Genomic DNA, 14,244 nt, shown 5'->3' with positions numbered 1-14,244 from the left:
CTCCACTCTATGAGCAGGAAGCACTGGGGCGAAGCAGAAGTTGATCTGTTCTAATCTGTTTGTTCCCCTTAGGAGGGATGCTGGATACGATGTTCAACCACGCGTGGGCTGGGCGCTTCCACTTCTTGGGCAGCATCTTGGTCAATCTCTCTTCCTGTGTGGCCTTGGACCGTTTCCAGGCTGTGGAGTCTGTTGACATCCTGGAGACTAAAGCACAGGAGCTCATGCAGCAGAACAACTTCTTGGCCAGTACGTATGCAATGAAAAAATATGTTTACAAGGGGGCCAGCTCGAAAACATTGTCATTTTGCATATTTCTCCCTGAGGGTGTCTTATGATGGCTCAGAAAGAAAAGAAGTCCTTTCCAGATAAAACATAAAATAAAGCAGAAATATTTGCGTTGAATTAACAAAAAGATGTATATTTACTGTAATGCCTAATGGCATTTTCATCATCCTGAGACCAGCAGTACTCCTTACCTCTGGTCTTACTTCTTCATGATATCATGCTATGGTTAAATCCCACATGATAAATTATGCTTTTCCTAATTAAATTTATACTCTAATTTCATCCATCACCTTTATTTTTATCACAGTATCTTGATATCCTCATTGAGCGAGGAGAAAAGACAATGGTCTCTTCAACTCCATTATTAATTGTTCACCTATTCAAGATAAACATGATGTGTGCTCTCGTATTCTTTTTGAGTAAACATTTAATTATTTTTAATTGAGGCTTTTATCGGTTGGCTAGGGCTGCTGTAACAAACTGTCATGGACTTAAACAACAGAAATTAGTTGTCTCTCAGTTCTGGAAGCTAGAAATTCAAGATCAAGGCCTCCACGGTTTTTTGTCTGCAGACTGAGAGGGAAGGATCTTCTCCGGGCCTCTCTTGCTGGCTTGCAGATGGCTGTCCTCTCTGTGTGTGTTCACATCGTCTTCCTCCTATGTCGCTGTGTCCAAATTTCCCCTTTTCATAAGGACACCCTCATGTTGAATGAGGGTTCACCCTAATTGACTCTTTGTAATTTGATACCACTTTAAAGATACTGTCTCCAAATATGGTTGGTCACATTCTGAGATACTAGGCGCTAGAACTTCGACATATAAATTTGGCAGAGCTTGGGGGAGGGAGGCGACAATTCAGCCCATAATAAGCTTTATGCATGAAATTCAAAGAATGCATGTGGCAGGAAACAGAATCCTATGTTTAAATTATGAATGATCAGTAACCTCAAAGAGACGGACTCTGTACATTGAGTTCTATCTGCAACTCAAAAGAAGAAATGCTTGATTTGAACAGCCTCATGTATTTTTTAAAGTCCTACGAAAGATACCAAACGAATAATTTCTTTGTGTTGACAACACTGCTGCATGGTTTTATTGAATAAAAAGCAGCACTGGACCAGGAGTCAGGAGGTCTTCGTTCAAGCTCACCACCAATTGCCTGTGTGACTGACTTGCCACCCTGGGGCTTGGGTCGCGTATGCAGAAGTGGGGTCCTGCCGTCCTGCCAGCTTTCCACTCTGACCCAGTACAGACATGGTGTGAGCCACTCCCTAAGTTGTGATGATGCTTCATTTTTTCCTTTTCTGCCATTAGGTGTCATATTCAACAGTTCCTTATTAGGCAAGAACTTCAGATCACAGAGCCTCAAACTGCCACCCCATGTCACATACACAATTCGGACCAGTGTCTTATACAGCATGAGGACAGACGTGGTAAAAAACCCTTCTTGGAAGTTCCATCCTCAGAGTCTACCGGCCGATGGGTTCAAATATAACTACATCTTTGTCCCACTGCAAGACATGATCGAAAGAGCTATCATTTCGGTGCAGACCGGGCAGGAAGCTCCGGAACCCGCAGCGCAGACGCAGGCGATGCCCTACCCCTGCCACACCAGCGACCTGTGAGTAGCCTGGAGTCGGGGCCACACTGTCCTACACTGTCCACCTGCAGTGAGAAGGGCTTTGTGTTTGGAAAGATGAGTGGAGAAACCTCTTTGATTTCTTTCTGTAATCATTCCAAAGAGCATTTTTTAAAAAGTCCAATGCCCTTTTGAATTTCTTGAGGTTTATATGTTATGTGCTTGAGCTATTTCTGTAGGAGAAATATAGTGGTTGAGATTATGTGATCAAGTGGGGTTTTAAATTTGGCATCAGGCATCTACAAGGGTATTTAGTCCAAATACCCTTGGAATAAATTTGAGGAACAATATTCACAAAGGCTACGCATGTCTGAGAAAAGACCACATCTATATAAACCTGGGGAAACAAAGGAAGGTTGTTTCCTTTTCAGTGCAGATGCTTAAAAAAAACCGGCAGCGTGCTGTGCAGAGTGGTGAGGGATTCCACAGAGGCCTTGGTCGTGGCTTAGGTACCCATGAAGTAATCTGAGAATATTTAGGAGTTAGATCAAGTGATTTGGCTGGTGATGTCTGCACAGGGAGCGAGAGGGGAAGCTCAGTGAAGGGCTCCAGCTGGACAGGAAGACTTGGAGGAGAAGCTATCGGGAAGGCCAGGCCAGGCAGTGGGCGTTGGCCAAGTGGAGCAGAGGCAGCTGTGGTCTGACTGGGGCTCGTGAACGCGAGGGTGAGCTTGGACACCTGGGCGGGATCAGAGGGTGGGAAGACGTCAAAGCATATCAGAGGGCACGAGCCACCCTGCTGCTGGCTCAGCCTTGACGTCTCCCTTTCTGCATGATGGATGCTGTTCCCATGGGAACCCTTCTCTCATACCTGGCCCTGGCTAATGCAGGTCACTTGCAGTCTTTGCATGCTGGCTCTAGGGTACCACTCTCTTGAGTTCTAACAAAAGCACACTAGGAAAAAGGTTGTTAAAGGGGCAAGCTTGAGTGTTCTGAGAACAGGGACAGACCCTCGTTCTTCAGTGAGACAGGACAGTGATGGCATATCCCCTCCCTGACTGGGGCAGAGCAGTGGGCCGCTATGCAGAAGATGGGACTGCCACTCCAGGTGATTCAGGGCCACATTTGAAAGGACAGGTGACTTGATGTCTTATCCCCTCCTTCCTGTCTAGTGATATGACTCGTACATAATAGCCGATCAGTCTAGAAGGAAAAAGGCTAAAGATGGCCTGATTGAGCTTCTCTCAGGGTATCATTGTATGGTGGGGAGAACAAAGGGTCCAGAAGAAAGAGACTAAGGTGTCACTTTCACCCAGAGACTGCCTTCTTAGCAGATTGTTGGTAGGCTTCTTAACCTCCTTCTTTGTAAAATGAAAGCTATTCTTTCATTTCGGAGTGATGATATTTTTGGCTTTGGATATTTTCAACCGGTGATTTTCTGCTTCTAAGGCATTTTGCTTGGAGGTGACAGCACTGAGAGCAGAAACCAAGAGAACTGCTGCTGTTGGCTGAGTGTCATGCACAAATGCTTCATACCCAACTCAGATACCCAAGAGTTCTGAGAATTAATGACCTGTGTTAGATACCTGGGAAAGTCAACGTTTTATGGTGCTATTTTTTAAAAGGGTGAATCTCAAAAAAAGAAGCCCTATTTTGACAGTTTTATTCTATCTCCAAAGCATGCTATGATCTCCCTCTGTGGAAGACAGCATCATGCTATGTGGGTGGGAAGGAGAGAGTTCCCTCTGCTCCTGCTCAACAGGAGGAAGATAGGGGTTTGCTTTGTCCACCCTGACGCAGGCTGTTTCCCAGGAGGGCATGCTGGGAAGAACAGCGTACACTTCTGTGGATATGCTGACGGAAAGTCAGCGGTCGGAGCAATCAGGTTTCCATTTCTACTGACCATGGTGCTTGGTCAGCAGACATTGAAGAGGGTCAGCAGGGAGACATGGCGTGAGATGGGTGAAGATGTGCCTTTTTCATACCTTGAAAGCGAATTCCTGTGTAGGAGAAACATCTGTGCCTAGGAAGTTGTGGTTAGTGCAACACCCAGGTATGGTTCATGGAATTACTCTTAGTCTACTTCTGGGATACCACAACATAACTTCTCAGAAATACTGTTTTACTTCCTTGAGAAAGGTGAAGAAGTATTTTAGTTCTTTGAAACACTTAAATCTTTGAGACCTCTCCTTGTTGTATATCCTTCTTTTATGTCTAGTTTCAAAAAGTCTCCCTTTCTTGAGGGCTCAGTGTACCTTCAATGACTGAGACAGTCTAAGATCTTGCAAGAACTCAGCCACTTGAGGAAAAATCCTTAAGTACACTTTAGACTGTAGACCACACTTGTTAGATTTTTTTAGTGGTTTTCTGCTGCTTACAGAATGAGCTCCATGTTCATTAACGTATACATTTATTCAATGACATTTACGTAGTATTTGTGAGTCTCGAGGCTTGGGGTGAATCAGGGAGGGGAACAGGTGAAGACCCTGCTCTGGTGGCACTAATCGTCCAGGGAAGCAGCATCCACAAGCACAGTGAAGAACACTGCCTTGGTGGTCTGAAGGTGGGAAGAGTCACACAGGTAGGGGGCAGTAGGAGGAGCAAAGTCAGGGACGCTGGGAGGGGAACTGGGTGGGGCAGACCCTGCCAGGAAGTCTTTGAGCAAAGACTTGGAGGGCGACAGAAACACAGGGGAACAGAGGAACAGCCACAGCAAAAGCCCTGTGGCAGGAGTGGCCGGGTGCATGTGAAGGGTCACAGAGCAGAGTGAACTAGGGTGAGAGGACAGGAGATGAAGTCAAAGAGCTGGCCACAGATCCTGTGGTTACAGGGCACCTGAGTGACACAAGAGGCCATGCTGGAGGGTTCTGAGAAGGAATGTCATCGTCTGAGCCACACTGTAAAAGGCTTGCTCAGGCTGCTGTGTGGGAAGAGTCTGTAGGGGTAGGTGTGGGAGCAGAAAAAGCCTTTAGAAGGCTGGTGTAGTAACCCAGGTGAGAGGCGATGGTGGCTTGGTTCAGTGTGGTAGCAGGGAAGGCAGAGAAAAGTGGTCGGATTCTGGTTGCATCCAGAAGGTAGAGGCGACAGAATGACCAAAAGGTTGGATGAGTGTGTGACAGAGGGGCATCAAGGGAGACTTCCTTATTTTGGTCCAAGTAATGGGCTGGAACTAACTATGATAGAAACAACTGTTGGGGGAGAAGGAATGGAGGATAAGAACAGCAATTCAGTTTGGGACATGCCTAGTTGCCTTTTAGAAACCCCAAAGATATGTTAAGTAGGCATATTTTTTTTGAGGCTGGGGAGATCCACCTGGCCCTATTAATTTAGGAGTCTTCACCACCTTGATGGTATTTAGAACTCTGAAACTGGATGGTATGACCACGGGAGGGAGAATAGGCAGAGAAACAAACAGGGCCAAGGCCATGTCCGAGGCCCCCACCTGAAGGGGTCTGGAGAAGAGGAGATTGAGAAAGCATCGCTGAGGCTGGAGGAAAACCTACAGGGGTGAAGCTGTGGAGGCCACGCTGAGCAAGTGACTCTGGAAAGGGGGGTGCTCAAGCATGTCGAGTGGGGCTCATGGGTAAAATAGGGTGAAGACAGGTACTTGGCCACTGGATTTAGCAGGGCGCGTACATCACTGGGGACTCCACAGAGAGCAGCTTCCATCATGTGGTGGGATTGGAGTGGACGGATGTAGGAGAGACTTGGAGGAGTAGAAGTGGAGACAGAAAATCTCTCAGGAGTTTTGCTGAAAGTGGGAAGAAATGGGTCGTAGATATAGAGGAATTGGGGAAGATGTCCTTTTGTTCATTTTTTACTATAGGATGCTAATGAGAACAGTCCAGTAAGGCTGGAAAACTGATGTATAACCAGAGAGGGGAAGCTGTGTGCTTGAGTAGCTGAGCGGAGGGACCTCAGCAAGTGGAGGGACCCAGCACAGGTCAGAACATGGCAGTTCATCCACGGTAACAAAACCTGTTTCACATTATTAACCAAGAATTTTCCTTCTTCCTTGTGCACAGATCTCTCTCTTGCCTTCTTTATTTTTAGTGTTTCATACAATGTCTATCAGCATCCCACGGAACTAATGTTTGAGGGGCATGCATTAGGAAATATTACTTCGAGACTGCGGAGTTGGATAGGGAGTGGGGCTTTGTGAAATGTATTATTTCTAAGAGCTCCAGGATTCACGGGTGGTTGTCACAGGGTGTTTTTATGATTGGAACGACGGTGTACTTCATGAATATAAAGATTTCAAAGGTTAATGTATTGCTTCAAAGAGTAAGCCAACTTACTGAAAAGGTTTTCAGAAAACAGAAATATAACAATTCTCTGGAATTGTTTTATATGCAAAAAGCATATTCTTTGAAAGGGCACCTGTTATTTCCCTACTGCTTTTTGGCTGCTTTGATTCACAGGATGCCGGGCTGGGTCCAAGAGAGGGAGAAATGGAGCATGCTGGGTCTGGCTGAGTGATGGCTCCGCTCCCGGGAGCTGCCGCATCTGGACTTTGTCCTGTCTTGGGGGAAGTGGAGAGTGAAGGGTTGACAGAGATTCACGCTTGAAATGTCAAATTCCTTCTTTAAAAAAGTCAGCTTGATCCACAACAGGCCAGTGAGAGGCCCCTCATTTCATACATTTTGATTGTTTTCCTTGGGCTGTCCTTCAAGCAGCCTTATGAAACACCCTCTTCTGTGCAGGCAGTAGCCATTGTTCTCGGCAGAAAGCCCCACTCCTGATAACCCTCAGAGCTCAGCGCTGGAAGCCCCCTTCCCTGCCCCAGGCCCTGCCCTGTCCACTGAGGGACACCTGACCACAGGGAATTGGTGGGAAGCAGAAGAAAGATCCTCATCAAATTTTCTGATTCTCCGCTTTCGTGTGCCCCGCACAGCTCTTACAGACTTACTCTCCCTTCTGGGCAGAGGAGGACGGTATCTTGTAAAAACCTCAGGGATTGTTTAATCAATTTCTCCACGTTCTTTTCCTCAACAGCAGCGATAATCATGTTTCTCTTAAAATTGTATCACATCTTCAAAAACATCATCCCCTTTATCCTCTAAGTACCTTGTAAGTACAGCTGAAGAAATTGAGACCCAGATACGTTTAGTTATCTCCCCCAAGGTCTCACGGCATCTGAGTGCTCTTCACTCCTCATGAACTATGAATTGCCACTCGCTACTTTTAAGCACTTTGTGCCGGAGCCTTGGTCTCTGGGCCGCCGTTTCTCTCCACTGTGTTAGGAAGTCTGGCATGTTGTCTTACATCCTAATCAGAGCTCAGATGTCAGCAATCACTCTTAATGTGGGGTGTGTGGGAGTTTAGACACGTGTAGGGTGTTTTCACGGTCACATGGGGGCAGGTGTATCTAGTGCCTGAGGGCCAGAGTTGACAATTGTTTTGTAATAAACCGCACAGTCGTTTGCAATGAAGAATAGTCCTAGTCAAATTCTAAAACATCTTCCTTTAATACTGTGTCCTCTGCTTCTGATATATTATTTCAGTGCCTTCATTCACTCATATATTTATTTCTCCATTCATTCATTCATTCATTCAAAATGATTTTTTCCATGCCCACTGTATGACAAGGACTTTTCCAGGTGCTGGGAGGAAGGCAGACGTGAACACCAGGCAATTTTTGAGCTTAGGAAACTCCCTGCTGAAAACAGTGGGTAACGTGCTTTCGTGACGAACAAGGGAGAGGGAGAAAGACTTTAAGATACAGATGCTGTGGGAGCGGCCGATTGGCTTCCTGCCTTCCCCTACCAAGCCAGAAAGAGGAGAACTCTGTGACAAAAAGAACTTTTATTACCTAGAAGCCTGAATTACAGTTCCCAAAGTTTGCTTCTTCAGACATACTGGGTCAGTGAGTCTTACCTTCTAAGGTTGTACAATCTCTTTAGAGTTTCTGAGATCCCCTTAGAATCTCAGACTTGAGCTAATGAGAGAACTGGGATGAGAAAACTGCAGTTGGGTTCCAGTTTTGCCACTTGCTGGTCGCAGGACCTTGGGCCAGTTATTCGACAGTTTCGGGTATCGGTCTCATCACCTCTCACGGGATGTTAATCGCTAACCTGCCCAGCTCATTGGCTTGCAGTCCGCAGCAAATCATCCTGCTTAAGAAAAGCCCAAGGAGGGGCAACGCCAGGCGCTGTGAGCAGACGGGACGCTCCGAGGGGCAGCCCACTCTGTTTCTGGTCAGCTCTCGCTGTCAGAAAGTTCTTCCACCTACTAATGCTGAAAGTCAAGGTGGGTCTGATGTTTTTGGTGGTGTACTCAGAGAGGTACGGATGCAGGTGGGCGTCCTCCCTCCTCCCTGACTGCCCCAAGCGAGTCACAGGAACTGGAGCAATACAATGAAGAATGAACTTGCACAGTCCCCTTTGTTTGTAGGTGGGGCAGTGCGCGTGCTTCTGTGCGTTATTCTGACAGAGGCCGAATCAGGCACACAGCCCACATTTGAGCCTTAAATGCCCCTTACTCCACTCCTTCCCCGACCTCGCTTCCCCGTCCAAATCACAAATCACAACAGACTCCGGCTGGCTGTGTTGAGGAAGGCCGTGGAAGCTGGGTGCTGCAAGCAGCAGGAGCAACATGAATCTGCTCACCCAGTTTCCCGAGGGGGAGGGGAAGTGGGAGAACAGAGGCCAGACTCCCTGGTTCTTCTCTTCGATGGCTGCCGCCGGCGGTGCCCTGGGCTCTCCTAGGATGGCGAGGGCTGGTCCTGGGTGGCAGTGGTGGTGGGGTCAGGTGGAGAGAGGCAGAGGCCAGGCTGATGTGAGAAGTGGGGGCTAGGAATTTCTCACCTCCCTGCGCTCCAGACAGAGTCCTGCATGCTGAATGACAAAAACAAAAGCCAGTTTCTCAGGAAGGTTCTTCTTGTAGTGGGACTTTGATTCAACATGCTCATCACTTTTCTGTCTTTGAACTCACTGATGGTGCTAATAGAGACCAGCAGCAGATAAAACACAATTAACAAGGGCTCATTAAAATGTAAATCAAGGAGGTGCCACCTGCAGAAAAAGAAATGGTGACAATTAAATGTTTCTGAAGATCAGAGTATCCTTTTAAAAAGGCTTAAAGAAATAAGAGAGTTTAATTTCCTAGTTATGAAGTTTATTGATAGTGCTTTTGTTCGGGTTCCAGACAAGGGATAAGTACAGAGAAGATTCTGGAACTTATTAATTTGAATCATACTTTCTAATAACAGGACAGTGTTATTTCTGCAGTCACTAAGACATCCCTGATTTTAATGTTTCTTTTTATTGTCAGTTTTGTAAGCACATGATTATCAAAGTGCAGAAAGTAAAGAAAAAATATCATGCTTAATATCCTGTTCTAAAACAACACTTGTTTGTTTATTTATGTTTTGTTTGGGGACTATTCCTTCCATTTTTTGTCCTTGTGGTGCATGTTTTACATACTAGAAATAGCAAAATCTTGCTAAGAGTTAGCATGAAAGTTTTTGTGTTATTTATTCATTTGAGAACTGCTTATGAAACACTTGCTTTGTGTCATGCACTGTGGTTGTACAACATATGTGGTAGTGAAAAAAGATGTAGTCCTGCTATCAATATTAACGGCCTCCAAGGGGAGGCATTTTCAGGTTCTTGGTGATTGCTGGAGAAAAGCATTTTGGGATGCACTATGTAAGCCAAAATCAAACAGCTTTATTGGTAGTGAAAGTACACTCTCTGAAGAGAGAGGCAGTGGGGAGGCTGGAAAGGAAGGGGTTTTTGTCTTATGAAGCTTCGCTAATTGAGGGGAGGAATATTCAAGGTTGAGGGGTTAGTTTTTACTAAGAATTTGGGTAGTAACTTCTAGAATTGGGTTCCTTCCCATTTTCATACTTTTATGTAGTTGTTTCAGAACTGTCATGGTGATTTCAAGGGTGGAGACATTTTAAAACCACAGTGCAAATTATATTGTAATTAACCGAAGTTCATGTGAGGTGACCTAGATAGGTGACAGCCAGTTGAAACCAGTCCTTGTCTGTGGTTATCAGCCCCCTTTAATTAGACTTTAACACCTGCCCTCACTCTGCAAGCTCCTGCATCTAGGCTCAGCCCCGTCTCCTAGTCTCCTACTTTAAACCGCCATCAGGAACCTTGGAGAGCAGGATTATTATTTTAGTAAGATGAGAGAACTACTACTGAAATCTACTCTTCCATCACCCTGCTCTGGGGGGGAACCCCCAATGCATGAGAATAGAAAAGCCCTTTAGGACCTGCTACCCAGTGCAGAAGTCAGTAGAGGGATATAATGCTTCATCTTTAAATATAAACTCCTCCCAGTTATTAAGATCCTGGATAGGAAATGAAGTCAAGACAGGAAATCATTTTCCCTTCCTGCTTTCTCCCACCCTGTCCTCCTTCATTTCCTGTCTTCCTGTGGTTACTCTTTCTTTAACATGCTTTCTCTTTCCTTATTTCTGAAATTCATTATGTGCACAAGTTGTTTCATTCTTGTATTCTTTTTCAAGGATTTGAAGTTTTTGAATTCCCATCAAAAATACTATCTTTATTATTTTTACTTCTGGATTTATGGCATTTGTCTCTGTCAACTAATATATAATCTGCTTTTATAAATGATTTATGAGCACTTGCAAAGAATTTCTAATTCCCTATTTTTAAGGCAGAGAATTTTGTCTGTGTTAGTTTTGTTATTTATGATTTCTCTATACTTAATTTATATCCTCTTGATCTGTCTTTGAATAAGATAGGTAAATTATAGTCCTCCATTTCTTGGTTGTCGCTGTCTCTTCTTCCTGTGGTGTTCGGTTTTTGAATATTGGTGCTATGTTACCATGTGCATCACCATGGATAATTGTGCTCTGGGTCTTATTTAATGCTTTGTGGACATAATTCTACCTTGTGTAATATTAAAGTGGTGAACTTTGCTTTTTGTCTTTCTTCTCTTTATCTTTCTCTCTTCTTTTGATTTTTTGTGTTTTCTTTTGGTATTTCCATTTTCTTGGTAGGCCTTTACCCATCCTTTCATTTAAAACTTTTATTTTGTTTCACTTGTGTCTCTTGTATGCATCATATAGCTTCTTATATAGATGCCATTAACCCTTTAATAGCATAAATGAAAATATAAATATACATATATATATACACACACATATAGTCTTCTATTTTGTTTTTTCTATATTTACAGTTTTGCTTTTAAACTAATATTTGGAAATGTTTTATTATTGTCCTCATGATTACCTTATAGTTATAACTTTAAATAAATAATATCAACCCTTTGTTTTTTACCATGAGCAAAATAAACTTAAAATAGTTTCTCTTAACTTCACCATTTACTTTCTCTTCTCCATCATGCAAGCTCAGTTGCTATTATTATTTTACTTAATGTCATACTATTAAAGACACTTACACTAATATTCTACATTCTTCAATATTTCAAAAAATAGCCTTTGATTTTGGCATGCACCAACTTATTCTTCCTCTCTAAATCATTTCCCTTTATTCTTCAATTCACTTTTTACATCATTTCTACATTTCCAATCTGTCTTGTTACCTTAATTTCTATTTTTGTTTCAGTCTCACTTTTACTGGAAAATGTATTCATTATTTACCATTCGCCCTTTTGCTATAGTTTACCAGTCATCATCTGGTGGGCTAAAGCTTGTGTTCTAGTAATGTCCTTAAGAAGATCTCATAAAATAATATAATCTGAATTCTTACATACTTGAAAACTCATTGTGGCATTTATATTTGAAAGACATCTTGGCTGGATATGAAATCCTTGGTTCACTCTTTCCTTACATAGCTTATAAAAATAACTCTAGTATATTTGGCTTTGAAAGTTGTTATGGAGAAATCTGAAGCCCCCTTGATATTTCCCCTCTTTTGTATGATTTGGTAATTTTGACAAGCTGCCAGTAACTTGAAAATTCAGTAAATATTACTGGAGTACATTTCATTGTTGACCATTGTAGGATAATTTTCCATGACTCACCTTGTGTAGACTTATGTTTTCTGGATCGTAACTCTTGATGTATTCTAGCTTTATGAATTTACAAAAACTTAGTTTTTCTTTTTCAGGAAGTCTAATTGCATAAATTTGTTTTCCCTGTATGTCCAATTAATAAAATGTTCTTGGTTCTTTTAAACTCTGTCTTTATTTCTGTTTCCTTTAGTTGCATTTCTCATATTTACTTTCTATGTTCCTTACTGTGGGTTGTACAATATCAGTTTGCTCTTGTTTTTCTTCCAATTTTATCATCATTTGTCTGATGGTTATTTTTGTCTGTCTATTCCACATTTCATATCCTTTCGATATCTTGCCATCTCATCAACTCAGCTCTAACAATTCTGCTGTATAGTGTTTCCTTAATAATGGGCTTGCCTTATTAAATATTTTTAAACTGATGACAAAAAATATGCCCACTATTTTCATCTGTTTCATGTCACCATCTTTTTGGCATGTGTTCTTCATTTGTTAGTAATCATGCAACTTTCAACCTTCTTTTATTTCTTGCACAAATGTGCTAAATTTTTGTTGTGGTTACTACTCACCTGGAATGAATTGGGAATTTCTGACCAGGTATCTGCAAGAGGGTCCTGTTGGTAGTTAGGACCAGGTGTCATTAATGGTCACACAATGCAAAGGCTCTCTGTTTCGTTGCCACAAAAATAGGGTGCTTCCTGTAGATATGTGGATTCCCCACATAGCCCTCCCTCCTCTGTTTCCCTGGAAATATAGTCTAGGGGCAGAAGTGGCTTCTCACACTACCCAATTAAAAACATTTTTTTCTTTTTTCTATTGATACATAATAGTTGTACATATTTATGGGGTACTTGTGATAATATGACACATGTACATGATGTTTAATGATCAAATCAGGGTGATTGCGATGTTCATTACCTCAAGTATGATCATTTCTTTGTGTTAGGAACATTGCAAAGCTTCTCTTCTAGCTATTTTGAAATATACAGCAAATTATTGTTAATTATAGTTGCACTTCTGTGCTATTAATATCAACCACTAGAACTTGTTCCTTCTGTCTAAAACTATGTTTGTACACATTAACCAACCTCTCTTTATCTCCTCTTCCCCTGTTTCCTTCCCAGCCTCTGGTACCCATCATTCTGCTCTCTACCTCCATGAGATCCACTTTTTTAGCTCCCACGTGTGAATGAAAACATGAGATATTTTCTTTCTAGTCTTGGCTTAATCCTCTAGTTCCTTTTATGTTGCTGCAAAATACAGGATTTTGTTCCTTTTATGGGTGAATAGTATTCCATCGTGTATATATGCCACATTTCTTTGTCCATTCATCCACTGATGGACACTCAGGTTGATTCCATATCTTGGCTGTTGTGACTAAGACTGCAGTAAGCATGGGGTGAAGATGTCTCTTTGATACACTGATTTCCTTTCTTTCAGATACAAACCCTATAGTAGGATTGCTAGATTATCATGGTAGTTCTAGTTTTTAGTTATTTCAGGAAAGTCCATACTGTTTTCCATAGTGGCCGTACTAATTTACATTTCTACCAACAGAGTACAAGCTTTCCCTTTTCTTTGCATCTCCACCAGCATTTGTTATTTTCTGCCTTTTTGATAATAGCCTTTTTAACTGGGTGACATATCTTGTGGTTTTGATTTGCACTTCCCTGATGATCAGTGATGTTGAACATTTTTTTATATACCTGTTGGCCATGTATATGTCTTTTATTTATTTATTTTGAGAAATGTCTATTCGGGTTTTTTGCCCATGTTTTAATCAGATTATTTGGGCTTTATTTTTTATTTTTTTGCTATTGAGTTATTTGAGTTCCTTGTATATTCTGGTTATAAATTTCTTGACGAATGGATAGTTTGCAAATATTTTCTCCCATTCTGTAGGTTGGCACTTTGTTGATTGTTTCTTTTGCTATGCAGAAGGTTTTGAGCTTGATGTAGTCTCATTTGTCCATTTTTGCTTTTGTTGCCTGTGCTTTTGAGGTCTTACCCAAAAATTCTTTGCTCAGACCAGTGTCCTGAGGTGTTTCCTCAATGTTTTCTTCTAGTAGTTTCATTGCTTCAGGTCTTTAATCCATTTTTAATTGATTATTGTATGTGGTGAAAGACAGGGGTCTAGTTTCATCCTTCTGCATATAGCTATCCAGTTTTTCCAGCATCATTTATTGAAGAGACAGCCCTTTCTCCAATGTATGTTTGTGACTCCTATGTTGAAAATGAGTTGGCTGCAAATGTGTGAGTTTATAATCTCAGTTCTCTATTCTGTTCCACTGGCCTATGTGTCTGTTTTTATGCTAGTGCCATGCTAGTTTGTTTACTATGGTTTTGTAGTATATTTTGAAGTTAGATAGTGTGACGCCTCCACCTTTGTTCTTTTTGCTCAAAATTGCTTTGGCTATTCTG

The 14,244-nt window shown here is 42.3% G+C and overlaps 1 protein-coding gene across 1 annotated transcript in view; it reads left to right on the top strand.

Annotated features, from left to right (window-relative positions):
- Positions 1 to 14,244, top strand: part of ABCA13 (ATP-binding cassette, sub-family A (ABC1), member 13) — a 518,893-nt gene that overhangs the window by 189,669 nt on the left and 314,980 nt on the right. Inside the window, 2 exon segments of the mRNA XM_012646893.1 lie at positions 73 to 249; positions 1,603 to 1,909. Of these exon segments, the coding sequence (XP_012502347.1) occupies positions 73 to 249; positions 1,603 to 1,909 (484 nt within the window).

The sequence above is a fragment of the Propithecus coquereli genome, unplaced genomic scaffold (genome assembly GCF_000956105.1).
Source record: "Propithecus coquereli isolate 6110/MARCELLA unplaced genomic scaffold, Pcoq_1.0 Scaffold252, whole genome shotgun sequence".
Taxonomy (NCBI): Eukaryota; Metazoa; Chordata; class Mammalia; order Primates; family Indriidae; genus Propithecus; species Propithecus coquereli.
This window is presented reverse-complemented; position numbering and strand designations above follow the sequence as displayed.